At 39.6% G+C, this 14,306-nt stretch overlaps 1 protein-coding gene across 1 annotated transcript in view; it reads right to left on the reverse strand.

Moving 5' to 3' along the window:
- Positions 1 to 8,500, reverse strand: part of stab1 (stabilin 1) — a 104,827-nt gene extending 96,327 nt beyond the window's left edge. Inside the window, exons 1-3 of the mRNA XM_049591078.1 lie at positions 7,888 to 8,500; positions 2,806 to 2,933; positions 2,552 to 2,667 (exon numbers count right to left, since the gene is read on the reverse strand). Coding sequence (XP_049447035.1) covers positions 2,552 to 2,667; positions 2,806 to 2,933; positions 7,888 to 7,947 — 304 coding nt within the window. The 5' untranslated portion in view covers positions 7,948 to 8,500. The remainder of the gene's footprint in view (positions 1 to 2,551; positions 2,668 to 2,805; positions 2,934 to 7,887) is intronic.
- Positions 8,501 to 14,306: the final 5,806 nt, after the last annotated feature.

The raw sequence follows: 14,306 nt of genomic DNA on the forward strand, positions 1-14,306 counted from the left end.
ATAGGATTTAATGTTGGCTCTGTTCAAGGCACCTGTGCCATAACAGCAATCTTGCAGGTTCATGTGTCACAATCCCATGTTTGTAATTTGTTCTTTTTTCAAGTATTGTACTTTAGTGCAATATTCAGGTTGTTGTACTTTACTTGAGTATTTCTGTTTTATGCTACTGTAAACTTCTACTCCACTACATTTCGGAGGCAAAGATTGTACTACGAATATTTGACAACTTTAGTTAACTATTACTTTGCAGATTTAGGAATGAGAGTCAGCAGCTCCAGATCTGAGGCCATGGTTCTCTGCTGGAAAAGGGTGGATTGGATCCCCTGCGACCCAGCTTCAGGTAAGCAGTTGAAAATGGATGGATGGATTGATACAAATTATAAATCAACTAATACATTGTATTTTTAAAGGTTAAGCAACATAACAGTATATAGTAATCAAAAGTCAGCTCTACCTTTACCAGCTGCACCATCAGTGATGCTTACACATGAATGTATCAATAATTATAATATATCAATATAATATATATTTATCTGAAACGAGCCATTCTGCATGTGAATGCTTTTAGTTTTGGTACTTAAAGTAAATTGCTAAAACTTCACACTGAGATATTTCCAGTTTTATATGAGTAAAAGATTTTTGGCAAACAAAAATATACACATGAAATGAATTATTTTAATTAACGTACACCAATAACTTCACTCAGCAACCAGAAGTTATGAGAATCCGGTCACTACAAGGACAATTTTAACCAACCACTAGCGTTACAAAACAAATTACAACAATGGAAATTATCTATGATTGCTGATGCAGAGTAACGTTACTACGAGAAATTCCGATGTTTATGATTGTTCGCTGTGTGACTTTTACTGGGACTAACGTATAATGCTTGACTTCATTAAAGTTAGTTACTTCACGTTAATCCTTAATTGGTAAGACCTGCACAGTACTGAAGTTTACTCTTTGCCTCAACTTTCACAGTGAGCCACAGTAGTTTTACTGCAAACGGTGATTTAACAGCCAATCAATTCACATTAATTCACAGCAAAGCGTTGAAAGAACTCGCGATAGCTAACTTAACGTTAAAACACTAACGTTAACGTTAACTATGGGATTCAAACAGCAGAAAAGAAGCTAACAGCGCCAGCTTTCATTAACTGGTCGTTAATGAGCTAACTACTTATTAAACGAAAGAGGTTATCACTTACCTCTTGTCGTTACGTTACACCCACAGAATTAACAGCCCCGCACGAAAAAAATGGCGATTTAATAATGTCTACATTAAGCTAACGTTAAACCAAACTTTCTAACGTTACTTTTTTCTACCTGTGACAGAAAATTACCGTTCGGTTGTCGGCGTGAGCATAGCGGTACATGATTGGTTTGAAGAAATGACGATCACTAAAACAGCCAATCAGAGCTATAAAAAAAGATCAATGAGTCCCGCCTACTTATTAAGTGACCGTTTAGAATATAGACGATAAAATAGGTTGAGAAATACAAATACAGATTGTCTGTTGTGAACCGTAAAAAAAAAGTAATAAAAATAAATTTAAAAGAAGATTTTGCTTTTCTGAAATGAAAAAACTTGAGCAACAATTTGCTACTGGATAATTAAAATAGGGTAATTCATGACGCATAATTCCTAGGGCAGCAACTAATCCTAAATATTTTCTCAATCAACTGATTATCATTGAATTTACATAAAGTCACAAAATTCTAAAAAAAATGTTTGATCATATTTACGAGGGCTCAAGGTCTTCAAATGTCTTCTATTACAGTCCAAACCCCAATTATAGTCAGTTTACAGTTATATAAAACAGACAAAGGGGTTATAGAAGTTCTGATTGAGCCGATGTACATGATTAGTTTAAGGAAAACTCAGTTTTCCTCATCAACACTAACACTTGTGGTGTGTGTTTTCAGATTTATCCCCTCTGGAAACCTTTTTCTAAAAGCCTTTAATTTTGGGGTGAGAAAAGCTGGCTTAAGGGTGATGGAGGAACGCAAGAAAATTATGTGTTTTAAAATTTAGCGGATGGAAAACAGCACTGAGGTAAAAAATAAAAAATCCAAGTGTTGGTAGAGGTGAGAAGATAAGATACAATCCAGCCAGGATAGTTTAACAAATAGAGTCAGCTGAAAGCTTATCAGACACCAAAACACAGCACAGTGGTGTTGGATATGGGGACATAAAACCCAGTGTGCCCTGGGAATTCTCATCCAAAATCTGGTCCTGTTTTCCAGGAAAAAATACCTGTGGGATCCAGTGATATTTAGTATGTGTGTGCTTGCAAGTTTCCCACTTCAAAAATAATTTACTTTTGAGAGGAATTGTTTTTCTACTAAAAATATTGGCCCATATTCTAATGAATATGTAGACATATAACGAGAAAATAATAAACTTAATTTTATGATACATTTTCTGAGCCATGTTAACCTTAACCAGACACATTTAACTGCCTGAGCCCTCTGTGCCAGCACATCCATTGAATTAGTGCCGTCATGTGGATGAACTCTGAGTGTGTGTATGTTTGTGTGTGTGTCTTACGGAGACAAAGAGGTCCCCAGTGCTGTGCGCAGCATCGTGGCTCCATGAACCCCTTCACACAGATGTGTTGACATCCACCCAGCTCCATCTCCCTGCCACCGATCTGCACCACATAACTGCAGCACACAGAGAACACAAGGTGAAAAAACTGCTTCATTCACATCACATACCACTACTACTGCTACTACTATAGTTAAGGTTTGAACAACCCTGCACTGCTTTAAAGAACTGTGGGTGTGTAACCTGGAATATACCTGCAGTTGGTCATGCCCACGTGGCTGTAGCCATGGGGGCAGCTGCTGGAGGTGGCTGCAGCACAGGAAGTGCAGGAGGTGTGCACATCAACCCTCTGTGAGACATCACACCGCCCAGGAGCAGGAGTCTGAGGGAGCAGAGGAGATCTATCTGTGACTTGATCTGATATTCCCTCTATAATATTTCTCAACACCTGTTCATCTTAGCTCCAGATGGTACTGTAGGTATCAGTTCAGCCCCATTTTTAAATAAGAAACAGCTTCAACTAAAACCTCCACTGATACTGACGCTTCTGTTAGTATCAGAAGTGTTAACACTGGAGGTTGTGATAGGTTGTGTTACTGAATGAATCTTGCGTCATACACCAAAGGGGTGCTCAGCCCACATGAGCTTACAACACACTAACAATATATATACAGAGACACTGTTTTATTTTTATAAATATCAAATTATTGTATTATTACTATTGATGTATTCATTTGTAAGCAGTATTTACATGCTGCAGCTAGTTTAGGAGGAGCTAACTGTAACTGCTCTGTACACAGCTGGGTAGTTTAAGCTATAAAAATGTATCATATTTAACTGTTGATCAAACACTTTGCATGTACACTTTTTAACCTGCAAATAAACTTGTAACTGGAGATGAAAAACAAATGTAGTGACGTAAAAAGTACATTATTTCCCTATGAAGCGTAATGGAGCGGAGGTACGAGGATGTATAAAATGGAAGTACCTTCAAACTGTGCTCAAGTACAATACTTCTAGACGAAACACTGGTGAAAGGAGGTTCCCACCCGATGACCCCAAAGACATGTTAGTTATCACTGCTCACTGGTCTGTATAGTTAAGCCTTGCCATAATAGCTTATCATAGGGCTTAGGAGGTGATTCACTGAGTGCTGATCCTTTCTCTAGAGCACAAACTTCTTGTGTTTATTTGAACTTCAGTAAATGTACTTAGTTACTTTTCACCGACGTAAAAAACACAGTTAAAAACAACAAAAGTTAACCAAAGTGAAACATAATTTTCAAATCAAGGTGTGGCTATGTGAGAACGAGCAACACAGATATCTGAGGAAAGGTTTTATTAATGAGGGAAGCTCCACAGTGAGTCAATAATGTACAGACTGGGATTGTGCAACAGACTGCTGGTTTTAATGGAATATGGACACCTTTTTGATTCACAGGATGGCAAGTGTCTTTGGTTCTGAATTTCATATTTGAACAACATGGCTACTATTCAGGAGATGTTTTCAGTTTCCCCTAACTGTCTAATGAAAACCAGTTTCTGAATTTATCTGTCGCTAGAAAAAGACAACACAGAGTTTTATTGATTGGTAACAAGTTTCAGGTTCCCTTTGTATTTGTGATTTTGTGACTGTGGCACATGAATGGAGGCTCCAAGCAATGACTGAAACTTAACATGTTTATAGTTTTGTCTTAATGTTTTGGCTCAGATTTGTGAAGTTAGATTAATTGTTAAATTTTACACAACAAGCGAGTTGTGGTTTGTACCACTCAGTCTGGGAAAACAGTTGTATGATGTCTTGGGCCCCGATCACACAGACCACCCCATCACCTCCTTATGCTAACCTTCCTGTGTAATTAATCTGCTGTTTATTTATTTATCTAGTTATCTGACAGTAATTAGTAGCTAGTTACTGAAATGTTGAGGCAGAGGGTACTTGCTGTAGCTCTGGTTGAGGGTGAGAGGCTGTCAGCAAAGTTTGTTGGTCACAGATAAACAGAGATCTGTGTGGGTACATGAGATCCTAAAAAAAGAGGGTGGGTCATGGAGAGTACCACCAGTTGATCCAGGAGCTTCGCATCAATGATGGCCATTTCTAGGCATATTTTAGGAGGACTTGGGAGCAGTCCACCTCGAGGAGTTCAGAGCGCTCTGGCAAAAATTCCAGGCGCCTAGAGTGCAGAAACGTGAGGCGTGTCGAAATGCAAAAACTGCGAGCAAAACACTTCATGCTCATTAAAAACAATTACGAAAAGGGCATCTACAGCTGCTTAAACGCTTTCTGTGTGATCAGGGCCTTATGTGGTTCAGGAGCAGCTGTCAAGTCTGACAAAATAACCCCAATGATGTCATAGTGATATTATCAGGGTCATCTCAGCGTGGGCTTGGGGACGACAAATCTATAAGTAAATGCCTTACAAACTGGAGGTGTGGAGTTTGAAGGATGTTACTGTTCATCAGGCAGGGAGGATCTGATGCAGAGACATTGGTGATTTGATCTGGGATCCAGGGCTCTTAGCCATGTTAGTGGGTCTACGGATGGAAATGTCGGGTGGTTGGTCAGCCCGCTACTTTGGTGCAGACTGAAAACCTCAACAACTATTGGACAGCGTGCCATGGTTTTTTTTTTAATTCACACATTTCAGGCGGTTAGAGGATGACACTCTGAATTTGGTAATCCATGACTTTCCTCTAGCAACATCAGCATGTCAAAGTTTTCTCCTAGCCATGTTTGACATATACTTGACGGATTGGCCCAAAATTTAGTGCAGATGTTCATGGTGCCCAGATGATAAATCCCAGTAACTTTGGTGAACCTCTGACTTTTCCTCTTGCACCACCAGCAGATTGACTTTTTTGGTATTGAGTAGCATATTTGAAAACTATTGGATGCATTGGCATGTAATTGCGTAGAGTATAAAACAAATAAATCCACACACCAAGTAGACCTCAGGCTCAGAAGTTTGAGGAAGAACCGTGTGGCTCGAAACGTTACTCTGCATTAAAATCCTTCTAAACAGGAGATACGTGGTGTGCGGACTTTTGTTTTTTACTTTGCCAGATGTTTCTTAGGTCCAGCACCCACTCCATTGGGCATTGGGATGTGCGTGTCTTTTTGTACTGATTCTGATGTAATTGAGTACAGACATCCAACTGGATAAATTCTACATTTTTGGTTATACTCTGACTTTTCATCTAGCATGACCAGGTCAAAATTTAAATATGCCCCAAGATTATGCCCACAAAACTAGTGATACTCAATTTGTGGCCACAGGCCAAATCGGCCCCGATAGGGTGCCAGGTGGCCCCCCCAACCATTTTCTAATTCTCAATAAAAATAAATTGATTCAAACGAGGAGCTGCTTTTGTACTTTAAATGTGAATTAGGTGCCAGAGTGCATAAAAAAGCTTTAAGATAGAGCTTGTTTATATAAAAAAAAGTGCCAGAAGAAGATCCCCTCAATCTTCAGACAAGAACATTTAAATTTGGTGATAGTTTTGTCACTAACACTCACTCACATCTACTGTCAGTCACCAGCGGTCCAGCACTACTTAAACTGGGACAGTTTGACCACAGAAGACAGGCTTACAGAAAGGCTTAGCAAGTCGTAGAAACGTCAGTTTCTTTTTTTCTAGCTGTTATGGCTAATGTGCAACCTGTGTGCTAATTGTTATGTTAATTTAAGATGCAACTGATGTCCTCATGTCTGTTTACCAGTGCATGGTTGTGTTAACATGCTAAGTGGCTAACTAGCATCTTGAATCTGTCTTGTTGGTCTTCTAGTTTCCCTTTTCGAATGATGAATACCACCTGCTGCTATGAAGTGATCGAGATATTTCTTCTCAAGCAAAATGTATGTGCTAGCTGGCTGATGGTTGTAGTCTTTGCACTGTGTTCAGGTGCAACTTTTTGGCCAAGACACAGGTGATGTGAGGAAACACAACAGTCGGCCTTTGCAGCTAGTTCTTTGATGTGGGTTTGATGAGTCTGGGCCTGGATGTCCTTAAATCCTATAAACACATATATAGATCCATTTTTTTTTGAGCATCCTTCTTATTGTACTTCCCTGCCTGATTTATTTTATTGGATCTACTTTATGTGTATTTCATTTAGTTTTTAATGTAGGTGTGTGTTTTTCCTCTGTCTCTGGGAGTTCAGGACGGGTCAGAGGATGGTGTTGTTTTATTCATCTGTTTAAACACACCAAAGAGGGTATAAGAGCCAAATATGTTACTGGGAGGTTTGCTTCTAACTGTGTAATTCACTGTGTGGGCATTGGGGGGCGCTGTACTGTCACCTGGTGAGTTCAGGTATTTTAGGATGTGACCTCACTATGGTCATCAAGTGTTTGATCTGGAAGGGTAAAAGGTTTTTGACCGCTGTGGCACTAACTGCCGGCGTTTCCTTTGTTTGATCAGTTGTCGATAAATCGAAATAAATGTTCGTTATAATGCATCAGAAGACCAGCGTCCGGACTCCTTTACTGAGCATCAAGAACGGTAACGTTAGGGTGAGAAACCAGTAAGTTAGCGAGGCGCGTCAACCAGGTTACTCTGGATCAAGCATCTCAGTAGCTTGAAGTATAAGACTTAGCTCCTGTAATAGAGGGGAAAAACAATTTTGTAAAACAGATTTGTCCTTTTTTTGTTCTTTATATTTCACAGTTGTATCATACCTGTTCCCAATAAAGAATATATGGTAAGAAAATATTAGCATGCTAACAGGCTAAACTAAGATAATGAACCAGGTTCAGCGTTTTAGCATCGTCATGGTTAGCATGTTAGCATGCTCATACAAGCATCCAGCTCACAGCATTCTCAAAGAGCCACGAGCATGACTGCAGACTTTTGGTCTTTTGTAAGGCTTGATTCATTCTGGGGACTAGGAGTTAGCATTCTCTGACGTCTGCTGCTTTGATTCTGACCATATATCTTTTAATCTGTGTCTTGTAAGTTCCCAAACTTGCTAGAAGTACAAAAACAAATTGCCAGAGTACTGTTTTAAAATTTTATTATGTTGGGTTTTTGTCAGGACTGCATTAGTATTGTTGTACAACAAGCAGTCCCCCCCCCCCTGAAATGTTCACTTTATGCAGAAAGCTTTGGCTGAGTTCACATGGATCACCAACGTCTCGTTCATTCGGTGACCAAAAATGTCATCAGATTTTGTAGTAACGGGCAAAAATATTCAGTGAGATCAGGCTCCAGAGGTAAAAACAGTGAGTTATGTACTTTTATCACAGAGTAAAGCAATCCTCTTTTAACTCAGAGGGCCTGCAGAGAATAAACAGTTGATAGAGTATCTCAGTGTAACAGGGTTGGAGGTGTGTTACCTGTTCTTGCAGTGAAGTTTGCAGGCAGAGCAGCGGCAGCAGCAGTAGCAGCAGCAGCATGGCTCAAAGTGTCACATCCAGGGGGAAAAAATAAATCCGCCAGCCCAGCGTCCTCCTCGGCCAGAAGAATAGAAAAAAATCAGTAGAAAAAGTAAAGAGTGTTTTCAGGGAGCGTTAGATCTTCACATCAGTTTTCTCCTTTTACATTGATTCTGAACCTTGAGCACAACCTCCTCTACAAGCTACAGGAAAAAACACACAGATAACAACATCCTCTGTGCAGGAAAAACTATTAGAAAACAATAGACTTCTATTCCAACAATAGTAGGTGTAAGAAAACCGAAAGCAACCGTTTGTTAATAGATGCCAAATCTCTGTAAAAATCTAAATACTTAAAATACAAAAAATAAAAACTACAGGGTTGATCCAGGCAGTGCTGGAATTGTCAGTATTATTCTTTGCTCATTTTCAGACTGAAGGTAATGATCCCTGTTATATGGGAACTAACAAACAAATTACAACTAACGAATGAACTCTCAGCTCAGTGTCCAGTGTCCAGAGAGCAGTCACAGAGGCTGGAGCGACTGCTGGCGTCACGTCTTTTCCTCTTTAATCTAGGAAGAGAGAAAGAAAAAAAACCCAACAACAACAGAAACTGGCAAAGTAGGAACCTCCCAGCAGAGGTCACCTCCTTCTAACTCTCCCTGAGTAATGACAGCAGCTCTAGTAGTAGCAGCAGTATTAGTAGCAGCAGCAGTTAACAGTTACTCTTGTTTTAGTCACAATAGTAACAGTAACAGAAACAGTAGCAGTGAAAGTATACATATAGTAACACACACCACTCCCTTCTGCCCTTCTGAGCTCTGGACTCTATGGGGACTATTGTACACAGACTACAGTGTCTCCAGTTGGGGAAGAAAATCACTTAAGTATCACTTAAGTAGAAATAAAATACTTCATTACAAGTAAAAGTCCTGAATTCAAAATGTTACTTCAGGACAGAACAACTATCAGCAAAGTGTGCTTAAAGTATCAAAACTAAAATTACTCACAATGCAGAATGGCACTTTTCACCATGGGTGCAGATCCCGGGGGGGACGGGGGGGACGGGGGGGACATGTCCCCCCCAGATTCTGAAAAACACAAATTGTCCCCCCCAGTTCTAAATAGCTTAAATGATTGAAATTGAACAAATGTATACAGTAGTCCTATATACTGGGAGAAAAGGAACATGATGAGGAGAAATGGGAATCCGTGAGAGGCGAGAGATGAGAACGTGAGTGGACATAACATACCTGAGACCCTGAAACTAGAAGTAGCATTAACTAACAACGAAGCAGTGAAAAGGAGGGTGATGGCTGGTTCCAATGGTTCCAGTAATTCCAATATATTTTGGGAGGAAGCATCCCCCAAAATATTTAAATATGCTCAAAATGTCTTCCCCAATATACTGATAAAATTTTAAAAAGAGTTAGTATCTTGCAAGCAGCACAGTGGTACAGTGGTTAGCATAGTCGCCTCACAGCAAGAGGGTTCCTGGATCAAACCCTGGGTGGGGGGTTTGGACCCTGAGGTGGGGGAGCCCTTCCTTGCTGAGTTTGCATGTTTTCCCCATTTCTCTGGGTGCTCCAGCTTCCTCCCACAATCCAAAGACATGCAGGTTAATTGGTGACTCAAGCAATCATGTGAATTAAAGTAACAATACTACACAATGTAAACATGAAAATCACTCAATTTCTCCATTTTTTAAAACCAAACAAACAAAAGTAGGTATTGTGAAGAATGGTTTCAGTATTGTACTCCAGTCCGACTACATTATAAAACACTAACAATGTGTCATGTTGTCACTGTCACACATCATAAGTTGTGATAACTTCAGATCAGTTGTGGGGTCACATGCTTCTCTACAGGTTGAATGTATTCTTTCTATTCACTTTGATAACCTAAATATTGTATCAGAGTACAGCAAGTGAGTAAAAATACTCAGTTAACATCCACCTCTGCAGCAACGTTTGGTCATGGACTTTCCACGTCCACATACGACGTGCAAGGTGCATTGGTTATTGATGTTCTGGGACGCTGTGTCAAGTTCTGCCTGTTACATGCATTGTCTTCTTTCAAAATAAACTTCCATTTTCACAGGAAATTTAACATTTACATACAGTCTCTTTCAAAATAAATGCACTCCCTTGGTACAACACCATGAACTGATGTTTTTTCCTCCAACAACAAACACACATGGTTGGGTGTAGGTAAAAAGAACAGTGTTTGGCTTTAGAATCTTACAGGACGCGAACACTGCTCTCTTGGGTGAAATTTGGGGTTTGTTGGACCCATTCAACATCTGCCGCCCGCCCCAGTTGCACTTTTGCCGCCTTAACTTTCATCCTTGTCCCGCCACATTTCCCCCTGACGCCAACGGGCGCCATTAAACTGTAACAGCAACTGGCTGTGTATCATGCCGACGATAAAGAATGCCTTTTTTTCAATGGATTCTGACGCTGCAAGTCACTGCCCAAGATTTCGACCACTTCGGAGTGAGACTGGGCTCATTATAGTCGCCGTTTGACACAGTAATTTATTTTGTAGCTCTTTGTAACAGTGCTGTAAAATAAAGTTTATTATAAAACAAAATGAGACACAATGACATCACAGAAACTTCAGTTAGAAATATGGGCATGGAGCTGCCAGAGGAACAACAGTCATAGAAGCACTCCGACCTTTGGATTTAATCACTCTGGTTTATCACTTTGAAACTGTTTTAATAATGACATAAATAAAGATTGGTATATTTTGTAAGTCGTTTGACACATTTTCTGTTTATCTTTTGTAATTTGTCTTTTCCCTCTGAGGTCTCCTGCTGCAGGTTGTCTGAGGACATTAACTGTTGCTGCTGTAAATCCTTTGACACTGGTGGTATTGGATGATTCAGATAAAGTGGATATACTGTATTGGTAGAAAAATCTACTCAATGAGTATTACAGCAGGTAATATAATGTTTGACCTCTAACTATGAGGTTTGTCAGAGAACAGAGAGAGAGAGAGAGAGAGAGAGAGAGAGAGAGAGAGAGAGAGAGAGATTGTGAGAAATCCTCTCTTTTTCCTGACAGGAAGTTTTGGGTGGACTTCCTCCCTGGTCGTCCCAGTGGAGCGCTGCAATTTGGACGGATTTCCTCGTCAGCTGACACAACTCCTCGTCTGCTTCTCAGAATGAAAAGGAACAAATGTGAAAGCCGAGTTTCTTTTCCTGTTTTAATTTAGTTGGACTCTACCAACAGATGACAGACACGGCGAGGTGAGACTGACCAGAGAGAGGGTCAAAGGTCAATGTGCAAGCAGACAGAACAATAGCAGGAAGCAGGCAGTCAAACTGCTGCAGTACTCAGAGTTTTACTGCCTTGCTCGCCAGCAAGATTTTAACCAGCAACTTTCAAGCTACAATATTCTATCACTTTTTTTTTTTTTTTTTTTACAAAAATGTATATTTAAAAATGTCTCTGTTGTTAAATGGTTGCATCAATGTAATCATTAATGATGCATCTTGAGCTGGTAAAACTAATTTTGAAAGCCAAGCAAGCATTTTCACTTCTTATTTGACCAAATTGGAGGACTGCAGTGTTTTTGCAGTCTGTATTTACTTGTTCCAGACAACTGATTTCTACCAACTTTATTGAAATTAACTATGGCTAGCTAGCAACATATACACTGACTGTGTATATTTGTTGCAGTTCAGAATCTGACTGATCTCAGAACTCACCAAGAACTCCAGTTCTGTTGTTTAGAGCCAACAGAAAATTTAAATTTTAGATGCCCTACAGGAAAAGTCAGGAGATCACATAAGCCATTAGATTTCATTGTCTGGGAACCATGTCATGCAATTCCATTAATATTTGTACAGATCTATTGTTTGGATCAAAAGACATACAGACCAACTTTGCCATTCATGGAGCCACACCACTAAACCATAAAAAAGAAAAGAAACCTAGGTGGAATTTGTTGACCCCACTGGCAAATTTACTTGGACAGTACCAAGTGGTTCGTAATAATAAGGCCTTTAAAGGAGGTAAAACAGTGATTGTTCTTCTACATCTGTATTTCACACATTTATGATGAGAGTACAGACCGACAAAAAAGAGGTCACTGTTGGACCACATTCAATGCCCCAAATAGACTGCGATTTGTTCCTCATAAAATCATATTACTTGCATGTTTATGTTTTGTCAGTAGTTGGAGATAATGTGTGTCCCTGCGTGCTGCTGACCAGCTGATACTGTGTCTTCCTCTTGATGTATTTTGTTTTGGCTTCTGTGATGTGGTCTCTCATCGGTGATACCTCACGAATGCCTGATTAAATACAAGTTAAGTGAATTACAACACTGTGTCAAGGACGCTATGATAATTGTTATATTTGAGTGTTGCATAATGACATCAACACACACACACACACACACACACACATACATACACACACACACACACACACACACACAGTAACTCACTGCTGACTCCTGAAAAGTGAAAAAAAAACCATGAATCATTAAGTAAAGAAAGAAAAAGAGGCCCGAGCCACAGGTCGTGGATGTATCTCAGTCCATGTCCCGGTGACCATCTCAACTTCAACAAATGCCTCCGATCAGCACTCTGAGCCGGAAAACAGCAGGACAGACAAGAAAAAACATGAAAGATAAGAGGAAGTGAGAAAGGATTTACTATCAGTGCCATATCCTTCTGGTGTTCCCTGGTGTCTCTCTGCTCCAACTGTTTATCAAAGGAGACTTTTAAATGGTTTCAAAAGAATATTCAGAACACCTCACAGTACCATGAATACATACACCAGGGCCAAAATGTGTAATGGAACAAAAATATTCATTTACTTTGGTGTCGGCATGTTTTCTACCAACTTTATATATATCATATTAAATACAATACACTTATCTTTGTGCACTAAGATACTTTAACAGTTAGCACAAAGAAAAATTTAACCACTGCGTCATTTAGTGCAAAATGGTGAATGAAACCGCTTTTACGTCTGAAACCTCCTGTCTACAGAGGCAAGAGACATGCCCTCGTTGAGGACTCTCTTATCCTGAAGCCTCCTTAAGGGAATCTAATCCCGTGTGAGTTGGCATTGGTAGAGTGCTCTAACCACTACACTAGGGAGGCCCACTCAATCCAAAATTGTGAACTTACCCTAGATTCCATGAGGTTCAATTTGTAACTGAATTAGATTCTAACACGAACTTCAGCATCAACCAAACCGTTTTAGCTGCAATACTAAACTGTCAGTTATCTGAACCAAAGTTATAGCTGTTAAACTAAACTGTTAGCAACCTTAACTGTTTCAGCTGCTGAACTGAAATGTTAAAAAACCTGAACAAAGTATCAGGTGCTAAACTGACCTGTTCATCAGATGCAAACCTAAACTGATAGCTTACCTGATCCAAATATTAACTGAAAAACCTAGTTAAAAACCAAACTATCTCTCCTGGTTAATCAAACTATTATACAATGTGAATAAAACAATTTGCTGCTAATCTGTTCCAAACTGTTATAGCTGTTAACCTAGACTGTTAGCTCACCAGTACCAAACTGTTATAGCCATTAACTTGGACCATTAAGTTAATTAACTTGTACCAAACTGTTATAACAATTCCTATTAAACTGGACCATTAGCTAACCTGTGCCAAACTGTTGTAGCCGTAGACCTGGACAGTCAGCTAACCTGTAGCAAACTGCTTTCGCCATTAACCTGGACTCTTAGTTAACCTGTAGTAAACTGTTGTAGCCATTAACCTAGATCGTTAGCTAAGCTGTACCAAACTGTTATAGCTGTTTACCTAGACCATTAGCTAAGCTGTACCAAACTGTTATAACAATACCTATTAAACTGGACCGTTAGCTAACCTGTACCGAACTGTTATAGCCATTAACTTGGACTATTAATTTAGCTAACCTGTACGAAACTGTTATAACAATACCTATTAAACTGAACCGTTAGCTAACCTGTGCCAAACTGTTGTAGCTGTAGACCTGGACTGTTAGCTAACCTGTAGCAAACTGCTTTAGCCATTAACTTGGACTGTTAGCTAACCTGTAGCAAACTGTTGTAGCTGTTAACCTGGACTGTTAGCTTACCTGCAGCAAAATGTTGTAGCCGTTAACCTGGACTGTTAGCTAACCTGTACAAAAGTATTGTAACAATACCTATTAAACTGAACTGTTAGCTAACCTGTGCCAAACTGTTGTAGCTGTAGACCTGGACTGTTAGCTAACCTGTAGCAAACTGCTTTAGCCATTAACTTGGACTGTTAGCTAACCTGTGCCAAACTCTTGTAACAATACCTATTAAATTGGACCGTTACCTAACCTGTACCAAACTGTTACAGCCATTAACTTGGACCATTAAGTTAGCTAACCTG

This window comes from Epinephelus fuscoguttatus, linkage group LG1 (assembly GCF_011397635.1).
Source record: "Epinephelus fuscoguttatus linkage group LG1, E.fuscoguttatus.final_Chr_v1".
In the NCBI taxonomy this organism is placed as follows: Eukaryota; Metazoa; Chordata; class Actinopteri; order Perciformes; family Serranidae; genus Epinephelus; species Epinephelus fuscoguttatus.